Raw genomic sequence first — 23,051 nt, 5'->3', positions numbered from 1 at the left:
AGGGTCTTGAATTTCTAGTCTTCAATTCCTGCACACCTGTCCCACCTCTTTGTCCTTCAGGCTGGCTCTTTTTGTGGTCATATAAGACTGCTGTAGTGCCACCCACCACCTGCTAAGACAACACTGTGTCAAAGAAGGCTGCATCTTCTCAGGGGTCTCCTTTTTAAAATTTATGTGCCATAAACTTTACCATTTTTAAAGTATAAAATTCAGTGTTTTGTAGTATGTTCACAAAGTTGTTCAACCATCATCACTTTTTAATTCCAGAATATTTTCGTCACCCCAGAAGGCAGTCACTTCCATTCCCTTCTCCCCCCCAGTCCCTGGAAACCACTCAACTGTGTTCTGTCTCTATGGATTTGCCTATTCTAGACATTTCACATGAATGGAATCATACAATATGTGGCCTTTTTGTGTCTGGCTTCTTTTAATTAGCATACAGTTGTCTAGGTTTGCTGCTGATATTTTATAGAATATTAAATATCTATATTACCATAATATTGAAGCTTAGTAATTGAAGCATTTAATTGTTTATTTAGGCATTTATATGTATGAAACCATTTTAATAATACGTTTGTATTTTGCTCACATCAAATGACTCAAATCAAATCAAATTAAATTAGTAATGATAGAAGCAAAAGACTTGCAGAACTGTAAATTTAAATAAGAAGTTCCAAACGTAGGAAACACCTTGACTAAAGGCACAGGTAAGTATCATAGACTCTATCTAAATTCTGAATAACTCTGATTTAATTCTACAGGTATTTAACAGAATTTGTAAATCTAGGCAATGTTTCAGCTCTTCGAACTTTCAGAGTGTTGAGAGCTTTGAAAACTATTTCTGTAATCCCAGGTAAGAAGTAATTGGTGTGAAGCATTAGGCCACTCATAACTCCAACTATTTGGGAGTTGTTCTTTGTTTGTGTGTGTGTTGTTACCGTGTTTGTGTATAAACTCCCCTATTACAGATATGTGACAGAGTTTGTGGACCTGGGCAATGTCTCAGCGTTGAGAACATTCAGAGTTCTCCGAGCTTTGAAAACAATTTCAGTCATTCCAGGTGAGAGTGGGGTTAAACACCGGGGCTGACTTTGATCTTTTGAAGGAAAAACAAGAAAAACTTTCTCTTATACAATTTTCATTAAATTTGATCTCTTATGTTTTCCACAATCGTTATTAAAAGTCAGCCTTTGAGTTTAATCAGTTGCATGAGTCTTAGGCAATGAAGATGGCCATTTGGTTCACATCTCAACTTGAAATTTTCCCTCCTGTCTAACAGTTCATTTTCCATTTTGCTTATCCAGGAATGAAAATTTCAATTTGTTTTATTGCTTTTCACATGGTTAAGAAAGGAGATATAAAATATCAGCATGGGGAGGATTGCATGACATAATGTTTTTTCCTTTCCTCAACAAACCATTTCTTAACTGAAAATTAGTAAGTTGTCACTGTGTGCTGCAATTCAGCCTCTTTTCTGTTATGGTGTCGTTATAAAGAGATGTTTTGTCTGACAAACATTCACTGAATTGACACTTTTTTTTTTTTTAAAGACACTTTTTAAAAATTATTTTTTCAAGTGAGTGTGCATATGGTTTGAGCAACCAAATTATTCATTTTGACAGTTTGCTTATTCTCCGGAAATATTTTAAAGTTTTTAATCACTTGCTGTAATATACAGAAACAAAATATATAAAACAGCAAGTCCACCCTTTTGAGCTGGTAGACTTTTTTCCAACTAGGTTATTTAAGATCATTGGTTTGATAAAATGCATGCATTTCTAGGAAAGCTTGTGTTTTGTTTTCGTTTCTCATTCAGAGGCTTTATTTCATTTTGAACACCTATTTCTCCTCCCCGTATTCAGGCCTGAAGACCATCGTAGGGGCCCTGATCCAGTCTGTGAAGAAGCTTTCTGACGTCATGATCCTGACTGTATTCTGTCTGAGCGTGTTTGCACTGATTGGACTGCAGCTCTTTATGGGCAACCTGAAGCAAAAATGTGTGCGGACTCCACTTGAAAATAATGAAACAATAGAAAGTATATTGAATACTCTGGATGAAGAAGACTATGGAAGTAAGAATGCCCTTGTAGTTATTAATAGGTTGAAATAAGGCTAAGAGCATTGTTCTCTTCTGGCAATGAAATGTTGCTTTCATTTTAATTATTTCAAAAACACTCAAATATAGAGAAAGTTGCTATAATGTGAATTTGGATCATGTTATATTTTCATAAATTTCCCTGGATCTAAGCTTTTTAGCAGTTCTGGTATTAAGAACATGGGATAGTTCCATAATTCTCAATTTCTGTAAGATAAAAAAGAATAAGTTTGCTCTAGAAAAATAAATTTAGCTATGAATTAATGATATTGACCATTAAATTTCATAAGTTATATATTTATATACTGTAGTTTTATTGAGTAATTTATACTTATGTTTATTTTATAGTATAATTTATTATATAGTAATATAATTATATTTTTACCCTTGTATTTTTCTTATGACTATAACATTGTACAGTCATGTTAATCATGTTATAATGATATTATCACATACTAAAATGTTTGTCTCAATAGTATTTCTAAAGATTTGTATAAGCAGAACAGTTTATTCAGCTTTATCAGCACTATCGTCATACTATAACCAATGATGAGTTTTACAGCTCTTTCTAATGGCTTCCCTCGATCTAGCTAATGACCATCAAAGTTTAATTCATCAGAACTAGTTCTGTAGATACCATTTAAGATGATCTGTACACACAGTCTCAGAAGTCTACTTAATTCACAAGTGTATTTTAGAGTATCTTACAGAAAGCATAAATGGCATGTTTTCTAAATAGTTATCCCCTAACACAGTTTCTCTCACCAGAGCTGATGAGTTTGGGTGAGAATGAAATCTAGCAAGATTGTAATTTCTGTCTAACACTTGCAGTGTGTCTGTAAGATGTTGCCCACGTGAACCCATAAACCTTAATAATTAGATCCAGAGGTAAGGTGGACATGCAAGTGCCTTTGATAGAAGGAGATCAGGGAGTAAAGGTCAGGTGTTAATTCTCCTTAAATAATAAAGAGTCGTATACACCATTTTTTTTTTTTTTACTTTACTCAATGTGTTTTTTCCTACTCACTGAGTAATATAAAGGCAAATAAAACCTAGCTAATATAGTAAAAGACTGTAAATAAAGAAAACTGAAAAAAAGGAAGCCTAAAACAAGAAAACTGAAGGTTTTCAAAGTAAAATTTTTAATGTATATATTTTTTACTACCAGCATTTGATGAGGAATGTAGCATATTTTCCTTTCCTTTATTTTTTCAGCTTCTGCTTTTTATTAATATGACCTTAAATTTTATTCCTAGTTTCCAAAGGATTTTATTTCTTAATTTATATACCATGCAAGTTATAGAGCTTACAGGTAATTGCTGACATTTGTACTCTGTTTTATGAATCAGTTTACAGCACTTACTTAAACTTGACTTTTTTTAAACTAGGATCATTACCAGTCCTTTTATTCTGAATCTTGGTCTCATTCCTGAGTTCATGCTTTGAGTGATTTTTTTTTAACCTTCTGGAATTGCTTCAAGCAATTTTTTTCAAAAGGAGTAGAAAAAGCTCTTGGATTTTGCAGTGTATCTTCATATTGCATTTACACATGAGTAAATGACAGCTTAGCTAACAATGAAATTTTATACCACAATCTTCTCCCTCAACTCTATACATTATTCTTGATTTTCTTCTGAAATATAGTTTCACAGCAGAGATGATTGTGTTAAGTCTGAGTTTGGTTTCCACCTGTTTCCTGTGTCATAGAAGCCCAGTCTCACTGCAATATTTATTCAAGTATTCATTTATCATATGGGTTTATTGAGTGCTTCCCTGAGCTAAGCATTGTACAAGTTTCTGGACCTGTAGCAGTGAGTATGATAACCTCAGCCCCTGCATCCACAGAACTTATCTTCTAGGGAGAATGAAAGAGTAAAAGGAGGGGAACAGACAAATAAAAAATATTGCAAGTTATAACAAATGCTATGTGAAGAAAATAAGTCTCAGGGGACGAGATACCAACTAAATGAGAAGCCCTCTCTGAGGAGGTGGCATTTAAGCAGAGATCTAAAGGATAATAAGAAGCCATAAAATAGTGTAAGTGTAAATGGGGGCTGTTCCTTGAATTAGAAGGAAGAGCTTGTGGAAAAGCCCTGAGACAAGAAAGATTATCATGTGTTTAAGGAATGAGAAAAATAGCAGTGTGGTTAGACTTTAGCAAAGGAGAGGCAGAATGGCAACAGAGAAAGTTAGAGAAAAAGGCAGAGGTCATATCATGAAGAATGTCTTAGCCCATGGAAAGGAGTTTGGATTTTATTTTAAATGCAGTGGTTTTAATCACTTTACCATATGGGGAGCTGATTGGGTAAGAGTAGATGGTAGATTAGAATAAGGAAGACCAGTTAGGATGATGTTTCTATCATTCCAAACAAGACAAGTGGTTTCATCTAGAGTGGCGGCAGAAAGTGAAAAATGTGTGTTCAAAATGACACCTATAGAACCCGCTGATGAATTAGAGAGGAGAGAAGGGCTTGGGGATCTCGTCTACGTTTCTGGCACAGTAACTGGATAGGTGGCAATGGGAAGTGAGGGAAGAGTGGGCAGGTTTGTAGGAGAAAGTCACAATTAACCGGTTAAAACTGAGATGTCATTGGGATATCCAAGTGGAGATAGAAAATAGACAATTGGAGATTTAAGCATAGAGGTCAGAGAGAGTGCCTAGTTTAGAGATATTCACTTCGAAGTAATCAGCAAAGGGAAAAGATATGTACACCCATACACACATCCTTCTGAAAACCCTGATGTTTATAAGTAGGTAGAGAATAGGAAACCTGTTGTTTAAAGCAAATTTGGTGTTTAGAAGATGTTCATCTCCACAACCCTAATGTCTAGAAGGCAGGTAGAGAGGAGGACCCCAAAAAAGATGCAGAGAAAGAGTGGCCAGTAAAGCAAGAAGCAAAGATATAAGTAGGAAAACCAAGAGAAAAAAGTATGTTGAGAAAAAGGGAGTGCTTGTGTTGAATGACGCTGCAAGATCAAGGATTAAGATCAAGATCAAGGATGATGAGAATAGAGAAATGTATATTAGCTTAAACAACATGGAAGTCATTAGAGATTTTCATGAGCAAATTTTCTAGAGCAGTAGGACACAAGGTTGGATGAAGGTGGTGACGGGTGAATATGATGTCAGAAAGAAGAGAAGACAGTATTTGTAGACAATTCTTCCAAGAAATTTGGCTGTAAGGGAATCAGAATAAGAGGGGCAATGGCCGGCATTTTTTAAAAGATGGATTTTGATAGGGATGTTTTTCTAGTGCTAGAAATGAATGAGTGGTAAAATATGGATTAATAATTCAGGAGAGTGGGGGAGAGCAAGTCCTTGAGAAAGTGAGAGAGCGAAGGGGAGAGACATCTCCACCATAGAAGCAGGAGGAAAGATGGAAGAGCAAGCTCCAGCGTAATCAGAGGAGGATTAAGTCAAGCCCAGTAGCTTTTATTTCCACAGAAAAATGTGAGATGGGATCATTGGCTGGGAGTGCAAAAGAGGAATTCTTCTCTTGGTATTACATTTTCCCTTTACATGTTAACCTTAAATTCTCTTGAGGCTAATTATCCTAATAATTTACTGTTTATTTGTTTGGGAATTATTTTCAAGTGTTCTGCAAGACCAGAGTGAGCTACTCCCATTGCTACACCTTTCACCATTTGTGTATTGAATTGACTATTTCAGTCCTGCAACATGCCCATACAGGCAGCTCTAGAGCCCACTTTTATAAAGCAGCTCCTCAGTGATTGGTAAATGTGAACTGGTATTTCTTTAAAGGATAACTCTAAAGTAATCCTTCCACAATAAAAATATCTCAGAGGTTTATGTGTAAAACGTTGCATGATAACCTCCTCCATCCTCATTCTACCATGCCTACCCTCCCTAAGGCACAGGATTTTTTGCAAAAATGAACACTGAGAGTTTTCACCCCAAACTAAGAGGGCTTATTGGTTTATTTGTGTCTTTTAATATTTGTATCTTCTACATAAGCCCAAACGATGGCATATAAGTCAGTTAGTCTTATCTGAAGTTGTTTAATAAGAGCTGCTGCTCTTTTAGCATCGATGTAGAAACTGTGGGTCACTGTGTTAAGTGTTTTACATGCAATAGCCTATTAGTACTAATTCAACAGCTCTACAAAGTAGGTGTTCTTATCCACATTTTACAGATGCAGAAGCTAAATCTTAAAGTGATAAAATAATTCACCTACATAGGAAGGGGTAGAAACAATATTCAAATCCAAGTACATCTGACTTCAAAGTCTTTGTTCTGCTGTTACTCCAGAGCCTCCTAGAAATTACATCTTTATTTATTTTGACTTGAGCCAGATAGGAAGTTGGGCCCTTATTAAAAAAAAATATTTTTGTCCTTTATACCTTTACTGTATATGTTTGGATCAGCCCCCTGTATTAGAATAAGTCATTATAGTAAATAAAGGAAGAGTTATGAGTTCCTTTGCACCTGAAAATGGGCACAAAGGGTACCATGAAAGGGGAAAATGTACATTTATTTCAGTTCTGTATCCTCAATATCCAGAACTTAGTAAGTCCTAAATAGATGTTGATTGGTGAGTAAACAATGAGAGAATTTCCGAAAATAAATTTCCTTCACTTATAATGTTGCCTTGCCAACTGTACCCCTTCTGGAATACTTGGGGCTGAGCTGGGGGCTCTTTTCCTTCTCTTTCCCTCTCTTCCCTCCCCTTCCCCAGCTCCACTTTCTCTCTGGGTTAACTCATCAGGTCCCATGGCCTGACGATGACACCCATCTTTGTATCTCCATAGTTGATACCTTCACTGACCTCAAGACTCATATCAATCCAGTCACTTACTTGACAAATATAATTTAATACCTAATAATCATCTTACGTGAAGCACAGCTAAAACGGAGCTCCTGGTCGTCCTTCAGGCCATTCCTTGCCCCACTCTTCCTTATCCCAGTAACTGGTACCACTCTTGACCAGTTGATACATCCTTGTGTCTGCTCTCTTCCACACACCCCACATGCACTCCGTCAACACATCCCGTCCACTTGATTCTATCCCCTTCTCTCCGTATCCACGGCTACTCTCTGAATCGTAGCCATGTCACCTGTCACTGTAGTCACTTAGCTTGTATACCTGCTTCCACACTTGCCCTCCTATAGTCCATAGTCCACAAAGCAGCCACAGCAACATTCAAAAATGTTAATTATTGTCTCACATCTCTACTTCCTACTTCTATTACTTCCTATCATACTTACAATCCAAACTCCTTTCCATGGCATGCAAAGCCTTGTTACGTGGCCCCGGCATACCTCTGACACCACAATCCTCCCCACTCACTGCACTATAACTGGGCTGGCCATTTTGCTTTTTTGTTTCCATATACCAACTTCATTTCTACCTTGGGGTTTTGCTCTTTGCTCTTCACTCTGTCAAGATGTCTCACGAGGGTCCTCGCATGGCTGGCTTCTCTGTAGCATTTAGGTTCCAGCTCGAATGTCATCTCTTTAGAAAAGACTTCCCTGACCACATTGTCTTATTTTCTTTAGGGCATTTATCCCTATGTGAAAATACCTTGTATATTTACTTATTTACTTGTTAAGTGTCTTTCTCCATCCCCAACCTCCACCCTTACCTAAACATAAAGAAAGCTTCATAAAATTGATGATCTTATTTATCATGTTGGTCATCATATTCACTGCCTGGCCCATAAGAGGTTATCAACAAATATTTGAAGGAAAAAATATAAGAATACAATAAATAAATGAATGCCTATTGCCTGGCACTGGGCCTGAATATGTTTGTAAATATATCTATATTAATTAACTGACCTGCTGTGTCACTCTTAAAGCTTACACTCCATAATGTTATATTGTTCAATTTCTTCCTAAACAGAATATTTTTATTACCTGGAGGGATCCAAAGATGCTCTCCTTTGTGGTTTCAGCACCGATTCAGGGTATGTAATATTTGTTTTCAGTTTAGTCTAAAGGCTGGGGGAAAAAAGAAAAATCAAACTCAATCAGTTTGCTAATAAGAACCTTTGATCCTATATTATTTTCATATATTTCATGGCAGTTTTTGACTCATTTTGTCCCACAGTGAGTCCAAAGTTTAAAACTTTCATGGTTAATGCATACCATGCATTTGAAAGCAATACTTTGAGATAGTGCTTGAATTAAAAGAAGATACAAATCATATACATCCTAAGAAAGTAGAAAAAAATTACTTCCAAAAAACCCCACCAAAAGTTGGATGGATAGTTTCCAGCCTTTCTTCTTTCTGGGAAGAAGAGTGACAAAAATCAACTTTTCTTTCCATCCCCAAATTATACTCATTCTCCCATCAAGTATGGTTCATAGGTGACAGAATGCAGTGACAGTTTGACCACTCTAAACAAAAGGATCCCATGGACTGGGGTAAAGATATTTTAAGAATGTCGTATTTATGTAAGTACCCATTTTGTTCTTTCTCCCACACACCGACTCTATTTCTGCTGCAGGGCCTTTGTTCTTGCACTGCCCCCTGCCCAGGAGGAGGCTCTGGGTACACTGGGAACATAAAAACAAACAAGATAAGGTTGCTGCTCCTAAAGACACTTCAGAACACTGTGTTTATTTGACATCATAGATACCAATCCACTAATTTTAAAAAGAAAAAAGGTCTTAAACTAGAAATCTCTATGCATTTACACAATTGTTATCTATTGACTGTTCTTGATTCTAATTCACCCCAAGAATAATTTGGGGAGACAGTTTTATTAGAGGCCTATATATCAATCTTTATGGGTACAAGAACGACTATATGACATCTGGTGAAAGTTTCCAAGTCTTAATGATTGATGTTGATGATGATACTAATAGAAGCTACCATTTATTAAATGCTTTCTATGTGCAGGAACTAGGCGAGGTAATTTGCATACATTATCTTCTTTAAACTTAATAACAGTCTTAACCTTTGGAGGTAGGTATTATTATCTTGTCTCACAGAGAGAAGGAACTGGGCCTTGGAGAATTTAAGTAATTTGACAAAGTCAACAACTAGTAAAAAGTAAGGATGGGATTCAAACCCAGTTCTTGCTGACTCCAAATAATGTGTTCTTAATCATTATTCAATATTGTCCCCCAGAAAGGAAACCTTGAGTTTCCGACTTCTCTGTAGTACCCTTTAGCTTGCATCCTGAAGGTACTCTGACTTGTGATATCCTTTTTCACATGTAGTCAGTGTCCAGAAGGGTACACCTGTGTGAAGGTTGGCAGGAACCCTGATTATGGCTACACGAGCTTCGATACTTTCAGCTGGGCCTTCTTAGCCTTGTTTCGGCTAATGACCCAGGATTACTGGGAAAACCTTTACCAACAGGTGAGTGCCAAGAGAAACATTCATTGCATTCATTGCACAAAAATCTGATGTATGTTCCTTACCAGCTTTATATATGAGATGTTTTATTCAATTTCGAATGGAGAAAACTATTGTCTTAGTACTAGAATTAGACATGTTCTATTTCTAGCACTATTAGAATGGATAGTTCTTAAATCATAAATTTTCTTACTCTTCTGGGCTTTTTGATCTCTAGATCTCTTTCCCCCTTTCTGAATATAGCATCCCACAAGGTCCTAGGTAAATAGCAAGAAATATACTGTAATGTTCTCTCACAGCACTCCTACACACACTGTGCTTCCACACTTGCCTCCCTGCCTGCAGTGCCCTAAACACCAGGCTCTCCTGTGCTCACTGTTCTTTATTTTGTGCACTCCCATGTACAGTTGTTCTGGACTGAATAGTATCTCCCCCAAATTCATATGTTCAAGTCCTAACTCCCAGTACCTTAGAATGACTATATTTAGAGTTAGGGCCTTTAAAGAGGTAACTAAGTTAAAATGAGGCCATTAGGGTGGGTCCTAAACCTATCTGATGTCCTTATAAGAAGGAAACATTAGGACATGAGTAGAGATACACACACACACAGAGAAAATACCTTGTGAGGACTCAGTGAGAAGGTAGCCATCCGCAAGCCAAGGGGAGAGACCACAGGAGAAACCAAACCTGCCAATACTTTGATCTTGGATTTCAATCCTCTAGGACTGAGAAAATAAATTTCTGTTGTTTAAGTTACCCAATTTATAGCATTTTGTTATGGCAGCCTGAGCAAACTAATATGAGAATGGAAGACTCAATTCATGTCTCTGAGATTTTCTCTCTCAACTCAGTTGTTCCTTCTTCTACACCTCCATGCCCTTTGACTGTTCTTCAGTTTATAGCATCCATCTCTTGTACTGGAATTCTTCATCCATGTGAACATCTCTCTAACTTACATGTGATCCTCTTGGGATTGTGGCTCTATCTTTTCACCTATATGTTATCAGTACCCAACCCCAAGAGGAAGGAGACCAAAAATGATTATTCTATATTATAAAAAATAATGAATCCCTTCTCAAATTACTACAGATTCTTCTTTTGGCCTGTTTTATGTCTATTTAATTTCTGAGAATATTATAAATGAATGTAGAAATTATATAAAAATCTTACTTCACAGGAAAAAAAAGAAATACAAATGACTTTTTAAGTATGCAAAAAGATACTCACCTTTACTGCAAATTAAAACTGGAGTGACATATAACTTTCACTTGTCGGAATGACCAAAATCAAAAAGTTGATCAAAGGAAAGATACTGTCTGACTAGATGTGGGGAGGTAGACTTTCTCACACATTTCTGGGAACCACTGGAGAAGATATCATGGCAATTTCTATGAAAATTAAAATGAATATACCTGTTGACCTAAGAATTCCACTACAAAGAATTTATCCAAAAGAAGAAATCAGTAACAACAGTAACTGATAGAAAAGGCAATTGAGTTACCATGCATCAGAGATAGAATAAAGAGACTTATTTTTCATTTAATATCTGTTTGTACCATTTGAATTTTTTACCATGTATCACAGTTAGAAATTTTTAATAAATGTTAATTAAAGATACATAAAAGATGGATGCATAAATTCATATATTAAGGCTATCTACCTTGTGTTAACATAATCATTAATACTTCTTAAAGATATAATTTTATCAGTAAATGATACTATGGAAATTATCTAGTCCTATAATTTGAAAATGAGTAAAGCAGCTAGTTTTTGAGTAATTTTCAGATTAGGGGAGAAAAAATCCAGGGTTATTATTATGCTTACTAACAGTCAAGAATCATACTTAATTTCGGTACAAGCTTAATTAATTGCTATATCTTTTGTACTGAAAAAGTGTGTATTTTAATACTGATTCTTTTCAGTGAAGATACAATTTTATTCCTTTATATTTTTGATAACATGAGAGTATACAGAACTGTACGATTTACATACCTCATATGCCATTCAAGTTGAAATGATTTACCAAAAAAACCCTTTGTGTTATTAAAATAATAATTACCATTTTTCCCTAGACACTGCGTGCTGCTGGGAAAACCTACATGATCTTCTTTGTTGTGGTGATTTTCCTGGGATCCTTTTATCTGATAAACTTGATCCTGGCTGTGGTTGCCATGGCCTATGAAGAACAGAACCAGGCAAACATCGAAGAAGCTAGGCAGAAAGAGTTAGAGTTTCAACAGATGTTAGATCGACTTAAAAAAGAGCAAGAGGAAGCTGAGGTATTGTTATTTGATTTAAAATTCTTCCTAGAAGTAGAAAAGCAGCGGAAACAGCAGAAGCCCTGTGGCCTATGCTCAGCCTTCCCCGGGAGATTTTCCTTCCTGGTTTCCTTTCATTTTTATAAATGAAAACTGAATTTTCATTCTGGTGTGGTCAAAGGAAGCAATTCTGGATTGAGTTAGAACTGACATCTGCCACATTCCACCTTCCCACATAATCAGCTCACTCCAGCACGGAGAATGTTCTAAACTCTTCCTCCTAAACCTGTTACTCACAATTCCTCTGTGTGTATGGCATTATGCAAAGTCCCAGAATGTATATGATGTATTTCCCCAGAGTAACAATTGTACACAAATGTTTAGGGAAAATTATTTGATGTTAAAGTTAGATACTCTGTGGGGTAGAAAGCAAAATGTTCATCAGTTTTGGTTAGTGTTGCAAGGATTTTAAGATAACATGTGAGATGTTAAGGAAATCATACTTACGATTGTAGCCACTTTAGGTTAAGTCACAAATTCTTGAGGATTTCTTCTTACTCCTCCCTCCAAAGGGGTACTTCAGTGGAAAAGTTTGAGGAGGCTTGTACTAAGAGAACCAAAGTTTCAAATATTCCACACGTGTTTGATGATTTGACCTAGCAAATCTCTTCAAGCAATCTAACCTATTTGGGGGAGGGTAGTAATCTGTGATGCAAAGAAACTTTGAAGCAGAAAGATGTTCAAGACAGTATTTAAATAATATTAAAAATCAGAAAGCATTTAAATTTCCAAAAATTAGAAAATGGTTAAGAGGACTATGATATGTTTGTGTCGTGGAGTATTATTCGGCCATAAAATGATGTGTTTTAAGAATATTATGGCAGGAAAAGGTGTTAATATAACAATATATTAAGTTGTAGAATACAAAATAGAATATAGGATACAAACAATTTAAAAATTATATATATAAAGAATGGAAGAAATGTTAACACCAATTATTGCTAGGATGTAGGTTTCTGACTGATTTTTGTTTTTTATTCACAGTATCTTTATTTTCCAAATTTTTACAAGGATTGTTTTATTTTTATTTTTATTTTTTTTTCTTTTTGCGGTATGCGGGCCTCTCACTGTTGTGGCCTCTCCCGTTGCGGAGCACAGGCTCCGGATGCGCAGGCCCAGCGGCCATGGCTCACGGGCCCAGCCGCTCCGCGGCATATGGGATCCTCCCAGACCGGGGCACGAACCTGTATCCCCTGCATCGGCAGGCGGACTCTCAACCACTGCGCCACCAGGGAGGCCCCGGATTGTTTTATTTTAATAATAAAAATTTAATTTTTATAAAAGGGGTAGCACTAGGCTATCCCAGGAATTTCCTAGAGAACCCCTAAAAGGCTCTTTCATTTTCTTGAGATATTATTCTGTAATAATTTATTTTATTTGCAAATAATTCATTCTTCATTAAAGTATAGCTGTACCTGAATTTATTGATAATATTGAGTTAATTACCCGAACATGATATACAAATGAATTATCACATGGTTTATGTGTTTTATGACCCAGAGTTACCTAAAATTAAAACTTTTACATGGTTTATGTGTTTTATGACCCAGAATTACCTAAAATTAAAACTTTTACATATACAATTTAAAATTCCACATATACTACTTAAATTGATTTACTATATAGTAATAGTGTGTAATAGTTTAATTCCAAGGCACAGTATGGCTTTATTACAATGCAGGAGAAGCAATAAACATATATTTTCTAAGCTCTCTATTCAGAGTGCAAAGAAAACGACATTACTTCCCTTACAAGGGACGTGATTACATGAACAGTGTAATTGAATTTGTAGTAAACAGGTGCCCCATAATAGGGTTTCCCAGACTTTGGAAATGATTCACTGTGTGTGTGACCTCTTGGTGCAACAGGCAATAGCAATGGCAGCAGCTGAATATACAAGCATTGAGAGAAGCCGGATAATGGGCCTGTCCGAGAGTTCTTCCGAAACATCCAAACTGAGCTCTAAAAGTGCTAAAGAAAGAAGAAACAGAAGAAAGAAAAAGAATCAAAAGAAACTCTCCATTGGGGAAGAAAAGGGAGATGATGAGAAATCGTCCAAATCTGAATCCGAGGAGAGCATCAGGAGAAAAAGTTTCCACCTTGGTGTTGAAGGTCATAGGCGAGCACGTGAAAAGAGATTGTCTACCCCTAACCAGGTACCACTGACACCGTCACATGCATATCACCAGAGGTGGCATCATAGAGCAAAGTGTTCTATCTGAGGGAAGGGACCTCAGGAGAGGAGTGAGTTGTTGTTGTAGCCACTGACTACAGAACAAGACCCACATCTTGTCAATGCCATGGACTGGCTTCACCTCAGTCCTACCTTTCTCAACATTCGTGTACCCTCAGTCCCCCATGATTGTTTACTCTCACCTACATACCCTACATTTTCATTTCTTTATTACTTGTTACACATGGTCTCCTCTAAGTGGGATGATTTTCTTCCTTGTTTGCCTCCTGGCAAAGGACCACCCATTCTTTACCCATTAGCTTAGGTGCCACCCATCCACAAAGATTCCTCTGTCCTCTCCATTCTTCCCAATCTGCTCTTCAGTTACCCATGCAGAATTCCTATCCTTTTTATCTACATCATCATTTAAAATTTCTATCTTCTACTACTTAAGTCTGTAAGACCCTTCCAGATACATACAATTATAAAAGTCCCTGCCTTCAAAGATTTCATAATCTGGTTGGGGAGACAGAACTTGAATACATGTGATATCAATAAAAAGAAATATGACAAGAGCAGTCCAAGCTAGTTTTAAGGTAATGACCCTGTCATACCCATTTTCCATTATTCACTATGCCTACCACCTTGTCCTGTATATAGCAAGCACTAATGTATATTCAATTAGATATTTCCAAAGAATATGCAGTTTGGTCTATATACATGGTTTATCTTGGACATGAGTCATATAAATGGGACTTTTTTCCCCTCTTTTGTACTGGACAGCTTCTTTTCCAAGTTCTAATATTTTATGACTTTGTAAACCCACTAGTATTAAAAGGTCTTTTTAAAAAAATATTTATTTATTTATTTGGTTGTGCTGGGTCTTAGTTGCGGCTCGCCGGCTCTGTAGTTGTGGCATGTGAACTCTTAGTTGTGGCATGCATGTGGGATCTAGTTCCCTGACCAGGGATCGAACCCATGTCCCCTGCATTGAAAGGAGGATTCTTAACCACGGGACCACCAGGGAAGTCCCAAAAGGTCTTTCTTAACACACCTTAACCAAGCCCTCAACATGCAGGGTAGAGTTGCAAGCAATGGAACGCAAAGATACATACAGCATGGTCTTGGGCCTCAAGAAAGTTTCAATACTTATGGAATGTATAGGTTGATATATGAAAAGCTCAGTAACGGGCATCAATACCAAATTCTTTCTTTAAGTGATATGTTCTTTATAGCAACACGAATGGTACAGAATGAATGGAGAGATCACTCTAGGCCAGAACTGTAGAGAGCAGTACAGCAACAAATAATATACCTGGTCCTGAAAGGATGAACTTTTCCAGTCTCTTCATTCCTTATTTGGAAGAATTTGTCTTTTTGCTGAATTTCTCTGTTTTTAAATATGTTTCATTTAAACCTGTACAGAGCCACCTGCCCTCAGGCCAGTGGTCTCAGTGGAAGTTATGGGAAATGAACTTCTGTTTTGGGGTGCTTCAGCAGATACGTGTCATCTCTTATTTTTTCTGCAGTCACCACTCAGCATTCATGGCTCCTTGTTTTCTGCAAGGCGAAGCAGCAGAACAAGTCTTTTTAGTTTCAAAGGTCGAGGAAAAGATATTGGATCTGAGACTGAATTTGCTGACGATGAGCATAGCATCTTCGGAGACAACGAGAGCAGAAGGGGCTCACTGTTCGTGCCCCACAGATCTCGGGAGCGGCGCAGCAGTAATATCAGCCAAGCCAGTAGGTCCCCCCCAGTGCTGCCGGTGAACAGGAAGATGCACAGCACCGTGGACTGCAATGGTGTGGTCTCCTTGGTGGATGGACCCTCAGCCCTCATGCTCCCCAATGGACAGCTTCTGCCAGAGGTGATAATAGATAAGGCAACTTCTGATGACAGTGTAAGGACGTTTTAAATAGCTCAGGCATGGCTCGGCCCTTATTCTTGCATCCATCCATCTCTCTGCTGGAGGGTTCTTCTCTCTGGTCCTGTGAATGCCTCTGCATCTTGCAATACTTTTTATGTTAGAAACACACCTTTAACTGATTAACATACTCTTCATACTATTGTTGTAGGTATCTAATTCCAAGATATTTAAAACCCCATTTTTGAAAAAAGGTACTTATCTACTGTTACTGTACTTGATTATGAATCATCCCCTTAGAAAACAATTTATAAAAAATCTATATATCAGCACAAAATGCATTGATAATGCTGATCTTATTAGTTGATAATAGGTCCCATGTCTCTAAGGAAATTTGGATTATTTGTCACCTACTGCTATTTTTTTCAAGTCACTACTTAATATATATACCTTATTGCAAGGATCTTATTTGAGTTGTTAATAATTAATAATAGTAATAATAATAGCAGACACATTAGTATTTACAACAGCCCTATGAGATGATATATTATTATTCCTGTTTTACAAATGGGGAAACTGAGGCACGGGGAAATAAAGCAGTTTGTGCAAGGTCACTCAGCTAATAAATGGTAGTCCTAAAGTTCAAACAGAGACCCTCTATTTCAAAGCTTGGGCTTTTAACCACCATACTTTCTCTCCAATGTGTGGTAGGCTTCTTGGAAATAATTTAGAATAACTGTGCTTTTTCCCATACCTAAGTGAAACTTACTGTTTTCATTAAAAAACAACAAAACTCTCTTATCTGGAATCTATGAATAAAAACATAATATCCAAAACACATACAGAAATGCAAACATATATATATAAAGACAAAAACAAAACACCTTTCCAAAACAACAATTTCAAGAGTTTAGGAGTCATTGAGTGGTTTGAGAAAAGGGTGTGATGAGGCTTGAAAGTCTTTCTGGTTTATGGAGAATCTAGGTAACCTCCTAAGGCCACTCACTATGTTACACTGCATTACTCAGTATCAGCAAGGCTTTGACTTTGAACTTGGGCTACCTATTCATAAATTCATAGTTGCAGACAATGTAGTATTTCAAGTGAGAATAAAGTTTCATCAAAGCCATGGCCACACACATATTTTCATTTGGTTTGAAAGAATGCATGTGCTTTTAGGTCACCTGTGACCTCTATGCTTGCACGATACAGCTTCAGCCCTCTGTCAAGGTATTTTTCCTTATCAAACGAGCATGTTAAATTTCCATAGAATCAGATCTTTGTTGTGTTTTGCTTTTCAACAATGTGTATTACCTGTAAAAGATTATATAATGTGTATCAGGTTTGGAGATCATTTCCTATTTTTAAATGAAATGTTTCATTTAATACTTTATTTTTACCCACAGAAAAAATCAGTAACACTCTAAATCCTGAAACTAAAACTACAAAACTTGAGTAATTAGTGGATACTTTAAGATTCAATAGAAATGCAAAACATAATAGTGTGGAATAATGTACAGTTTAGATGAAAAAAATTGCATGAGAAATAATATAAACTTGACACCTGAGACATGTCTACATGGAGAACAAATTATTTAATCAACACAGCTGATTGTTTGGGGGAAAAAGAAATCTCTGCTTCTGGGAAGTCAGTAAATTAGAGAGTATATCAGAGAAAACATGGTTATAGAAAGATTTCTATATAAAGCCACCTGCATTATGTGTGTGTGTCTTTGCACATAAACATACATGCATACATACACACATACATATATTTTTGCCTGTTTGTCAATGTTTTAATATGTACAAATATAACTATATCTAAACAACCATACAACTTTACAACTCTAGATTTGTATATCTATATATATGTAGAATGTATGTGTGTTTGTGTGTATACACATGTACATACATACCACACACAACTAGATAGATAGATGATAAATGTAGACTTGTATAAGTTGTTTGTGTGTATATATATGTGTGTGAGCATGTGTGTGTGTGTGTGTGTATTGTTGGCCTGCACCGAACTGGCATAGTGTTTTAACTTTGAATTAGTTGCTAAGATTTAGAAATAAGACATCTTCACATAAAAATGGGTATACCTGGTAAGACTGAGCTCATATTCCTGCATAGCAGCAATCCTTTAGAGCTGGAGAGTGGTCACCTCTTTTAGATGGAGCTTATATCTCCATTTTGCTACAGTTTCCATCAGTCTTAATTGTCCTTTTCCAACTGAGTCATTTATCCTCATAGCCTCAGAGCAGTTCATGAGATCTTCCTTGGCAGTGAGAAACAGTCATTACAGTTGCCTCTGTTATTGCTGAACCTTAACAAAGAATAATTACAGAAATTTAATTTAACCTAGAAATCCAGGTTCTACCCCTTTATGCACACGCCACTTACAACAATTGTGTAGCTGTTTACACGTAGGATTCTTACATAGTAAAACTATCTGAATAAATTGGAAATACCCTGAAAGATAGATAATGATAGTGAATTTAACAATGAAAGCAGCTCATTTTATTTTTTATTTCCTAAGTACTAATTCATTTAATATTCATAGCAAGATTGTAAGGCAAGTGCTACGATTATCCCCATTTTACCAATATGAAACGGAGTCAGAGAGGTTAAGTAACTCTCCTATGATACACAGCCTGCAAGTAGCAGAGCCATGATTCGAATCAACAATCTAGACTCTACTTTTAATTACTCACTACAACTCTGTGAGCAAGATTTTATTTTCTACCTACAATTTATTAGAATTCCATTCTTAAAACTGTAATTAATCATCTTTTTTTTTCAGGGTACAAATCATCAAATACACAAGAAAAGACGTTCCAGTTCTTACCTCCTTTCTGAGGATATGTTGAATGATCCCAATCTCAGACAAAGGGCAATGAGTAGGGCAAGCATATTAACAAACACTGTAGAAGGTATGGAATAATATTCTCTTTACCATACAGATTTTTAACAAAATTCAGGTAAGTCCTAGTCAGCCTTAAATAGATATAACAAGTTCTTAGAAAGAATTCAAAGAATATAAAATGGTTATAAACAATGGTAAGGCTAACCAATGGACACTAAAGGAATTGTCTTTATATGCTTAAAAAGTGGATAAAGTTATTTGTGATTAAAGACAGGCTTTGGGCGATATGCCTTTCAAAGATAGATAGCTTTATGGTACTAAATGAAGAAAGGGAAGTTAACCCAGGCCTGTGTGGTTCTCTCACTATGTATTCTTCGAAACTTTATCTAGTCTCTTGGAATTGATCATCTTTCTGAAATGTGAGAAAATAATCCAAACTTCCAGGTGTTTATAAATTGCTGCCTCTGAGCACCTTCTATAAAATTGCAAAATGGTAATATGTGACATGATGTCTGTTAAGATTGTGATCCAAAGGAATTAGAGAAAGCAGTTCAGAGAATATGATGTGAATAGTAGTGGTTGGTCAAAGGGTGGCAATTTAAAAAATGTGTTGACTCCCACCTTCTCTCCCCACAATGTGCCCCAGGTCTTACCTTGTCCACGGGTTACCACCTCATCCCCCGACATACCCATGATGGGCCCAGACAAAGTTTTCACCCACCTCCTAAATATATGATGAGAGCTAAATGGGCTAATGGTGTTTAGTGCCTATTGCATGAGTCACTCTATAAATTATTTCCAGTCTCTTGGTTCTGGGATTGTTTTCACCTGTGAACTAACAAGAGCTTTTCCTGGAGAGAGTAGAGGTGTGTTATTGTTGTAATGGGTTAAGGACACAGGGGAAAGTATGTATACTGGTATACATACATTTATCTTAAAAATATACATATCTCCATTAAGAAAACATCAATTCTCTTGTTTACTGTCATATGTTAAGTATATGTTTCTCTCAGAGATATCCATATCTGCTCTCATTCATTAATTTCACTGCCTTCTCCTTGGTTGATCTAGTAAATGAACGTGTGATATAAGATTTTTCTGTAACATGCTATGCTTTCATAGAAACAGTACTGTTAAATTTGCAAAGTCTAAACAGAAGACTTGTTTCAGTGTTAAAGTATACTGCTGATTTGTATCTGGTGAGGAATAAAAAGTATACAATAAGCAAATGATTGACTTGGTGTTCTCTGTTGTTTTTTCTCCCAGAACTCGAGGAGTCCAGACAAAAATGTCCACCTTGGTGGTACAGATTTGCACACACATTCTTGATCTGGAATTGCTCTCCATATTGGATAAAATTCAAAAAACTTATCTATTTTATTGTAATGGATCCTTTTGTAGATCTTGCTATTACCATTTGCATAGTTTTAAACACACTGTTCATGGCTATGGAACATCACCCAATGACTGATGAATTCAAAAACGTGCTCACTGTGGGAAATTTGGTAAGTCTCTTAATGTGGGTTATGTTCCCAGAGCTGCTCTTTTTGTTTGTCATGATTGTTTCTTTTTTTGAAGTCAGATGGATATTTAGCTAGGTAATTAGGCATCTCCAGAATTCACAGTATGAATCATTGTAGAGAGTCAAGTTTCTGGTGATAGTTACTATCTTAAAATAATTTTGCAGTAATATTGAGGCCTATAAATAACAATACTATTTCCATAACGAGTCACATCTTGGGAGTTGATAGTGTGTTCTGTTTTTCTGCTGGCATGTCTCTTAGTAGCAACACTTTGAAAATTTGATACTTCCTTACCCATTTTATAATTACACTGCAGCTTCCTTGTGAGTACATACCCTACATGTTTTCAGAAAAGCTATGGATACTTTGTTTTGACATAATAGGTAAAGAATCTAGACCTTTGGAGACCCAAAGTCCTGAGTTTGAATCCTGGTTTTGCCTCTTACTGGTTATATGACCTCGGGAAAATGTTTTAATATTTATAATCTTTAATTTTCTCATTTATGTGATTATAATACTTTATTTATAAAATAATAATTCATTAATATAATGATAATGATATTTTATATATCATATTATTGAGAGGAATAAACACTTTCTACTTATCATCCTGGCATATAGTAAGTACTCAACAAATCAAACCTATTGTCGTCATCACCATCATGCTTTCAATGAATCAGCAGAAACAAGCCTTAAGAACAAGAATATTTAGAAACCAGAATGATTAAACTGGACACAGAAGACATAAGGGCAGACTAGGAGGATTCTAGTAGGAAAGTTGATGCTCTTTAATGTGCAGAGTTGATCACACTCAAGTTAATTAATGCCTTATGGCAAATAGAAAGTGCTAGTTTCCAACAATCTGCATGAACCAGGCAGAAGTACTATTTCACAGCCAAAAGGTCCCAACTTATGACTCTTCATAAATCATGAGAGACTCTGGACGTCTTTGCAAATGTCTGTATGAGATAATTTTACTTTTGCCGTGGTCCCAAACCACTTGATCTTTGAAGTTAAAGAGTGTTTCTGAGTTGATCGTCTCTCTAAAATTTCTTATGAATATTCCCAGTCAGGATGTTTAAAACTCATGTGCTCTAAGTTAGCATTCTTCTTTCTATTCCTCACTGGAAAAAGCCAGGACTGTCTAGTTTCTAATTGTTGGTAGAGCTCCAGATCATGAAAATCAGTACCTTCTTACTGAGTTGACTGCATCACTGTGAATCCAAAAAAGACTCACCATGTTTCTTGTCTATAGCTACAATCCCAAGTCTGGGTGCTTCCTGCTAGTCTTCTTGATGCTGCATTATTTTAAAAATAACTCACGCAGTTATAGAGCTATTTCCCTTTGAACCTTCTTTGCTCAGTTTCTTTGAATCAAATTGTACCCGAATGATTCATAAGTCTTTCACTGTTGCCTTTTTAAATGAGTCCTTTGATGCCATGTCATGATTTAATGATGTTTTGTGATGCACTTTTCAGTCAAAACTTTGGAAGTCTTACTTTAGCTGCTACTGTATCAATTAAATACTTTTTCCTTTACTGATAAATCTTTAAAGAGTGAGTCAACTTGTTCCTTATTACCCTAAGAGTAGTCAGACCAGAAAAAAAGACTGACTCCAAATTTTTGTATCAGTCTGTTTCCTTTATATTATCTTCCAGAATAACTTGTTGACCCACAAAACTTGTTTTGCAAAGATTGCCTGTGTTAATTTTCAAAGGTTTTATTTATCTGAAATTTTAGTATGCTTTTCTATGTTGCTATCTAAAGGTGATGAGAGCTGATAGGTGAGTTAGAGCTTCATAACCCTTCGATGCTTGTATTAGAGCTATAGGACTAGTGATACTTGGTTTGTAGGATTGAATGAAATAATAATATGTTTATAAAGTATCTAGCACATTGTCTGAAACAAAGTAAATGCTAAACATATAGTCATTATTATCGTTAGCTTGATTCCATTCCTTCTAATAATACTAGAAAATATTATATTTTTCATGTAGGTCTTTACTGGCATCTTTGCAGCTGAAATGGTTTTAAAACTAATTGCCATGGATCCATATGAGTACTTCCAAGTAGGATGGAATATTTTTGACAGTCTTATTGTGACTTTAAGCTTAGTGGAGCTTTTTCTAGCAGATGTGGAAGGATTGTCAGTTCTACGATCATTCAGACTGGTAAATATAAACCAACCTTACCATTATATTCTATATATAAAGGGGTGTTTCTTTGGTTTTGCATTATTATTATTTAAAACTTTTGGAGGCTTGAATCAACAGACAAGATTAGGTCTCAATATCTAGTAAAATAAAGCCCATTCAGTAACATGCACTTAGAGCTCAAAATCACAGAGATATCTTAATTTTAGGATCTTGAAGACATATTCAGTTGTATGCTAGTATAATTGTAGGGTGATGATTTATATCGCAATAAGCTTATGGTTTATAGAATTTCAACCATTATAATATGTTCATTACTTTGTAGATTTGATAATTAAAGATTATACCCTCAAAATTGTTCTCTGATATCAAAAATATTAAAAAGTGGGCTTCCCTGGTGGCGCCATGGTTGAGAGTCCGCCTGCCGATGCAGGGGACACGGGTTCGTGCCCCGGTCTGAGAAGATCCCACATGCCGTGGAGCGGCTGGTCCCGTGAGCCATGGCCGCTGAGCCTGCGCGTCCGGAGCCTGTGCTCCGCAACGGGAGAGACCACAACAGTGAGAGGCCCTCGTATCTCAAAAAAAAAAAAAAAAAAAAAATTAAAAAGTAAAGACTTCCTAATGCTTTTTTCCTCTAACATGTTAGGCTTCCTCCCTATGTCAGCATGAAAAAAATTATGAAAGTACCAGAAAATAGAATTAAGGATAAATTTTCAATTTAAAGGA

General features: G+C 36.2%; 1 protein-coding gene across 4 annotated transcripts in view; it reads left to right on the top strand.

The window, feature by feature from the left end:
• The window catches only part of SCN9A (sodium voltage-gated channel alpha subunit 9), a gene marked incomplete at both ends in the record, with an annotated part of 90,098 nt that overhangs the window by 7,555 nt on the left and 59,492 nt on the right, over positions 1-23,051 (top strand). For 2 of the 4 annotated variants that reach the window (XM_082630051.1, XM_082630048.1), the window contains 10 exons: positions 762-853; positions 1,863-2,072; positions 7,960-8,023; positions 9,285-9,426; positions 11,496-11,702; positions 13,610-13,897; positions 15,444-15,815; positions 18,586-18,715; positions 19,915-20,153; positions 22,170-22,343. In XM_082630051.1, coding sequence (XP_082486177.1) covers positions 762-853; positions 1,863-2,072; positions 7,960-8,023; positions 9,285-9,426; positions 11,496-11,702; positions 13,610-13,897; positions 15,444-15,815; positions 18,586-18,715; positions 19,915-20,153; positions 22,170-22,343 — 1,918 coding nt within the window. Of the gene's footprint in view, positions 1-761; positions 854-968; positions 1,061-1,862; positions 2,073-7,959; positions 8,024-9,284; positions 9,427-11,495; positions 11,703-13,609; positions 13,898-15,443; positions 15,816-18,585; positions 18,716-19,914; positions 20,154-22,169; positions 22,344-23,051 lie in introns of all 4 variants that reach the window. The other 2 variants (XM_082630049.1, XM_082630050.1) reach the window with 2 other exon arrangements.

Source organism: Mesoplodon mirus (assembly GCF_964341445.2).
Source record: "Mesoplodon mirus genome assembly, chromosome: 8".
In the NCBI taxonomy this organism is placed as follows: domain Eukaryota; kingdom Metazoa; phylum Chordata; class Mammalia; order Artiodactyla; family Ziphiidae; genus Mesoplodon; species Mesoplodon mirus.
This window is presented reverse-complemented; position numbering and strand designations above follow the sequence as displayed.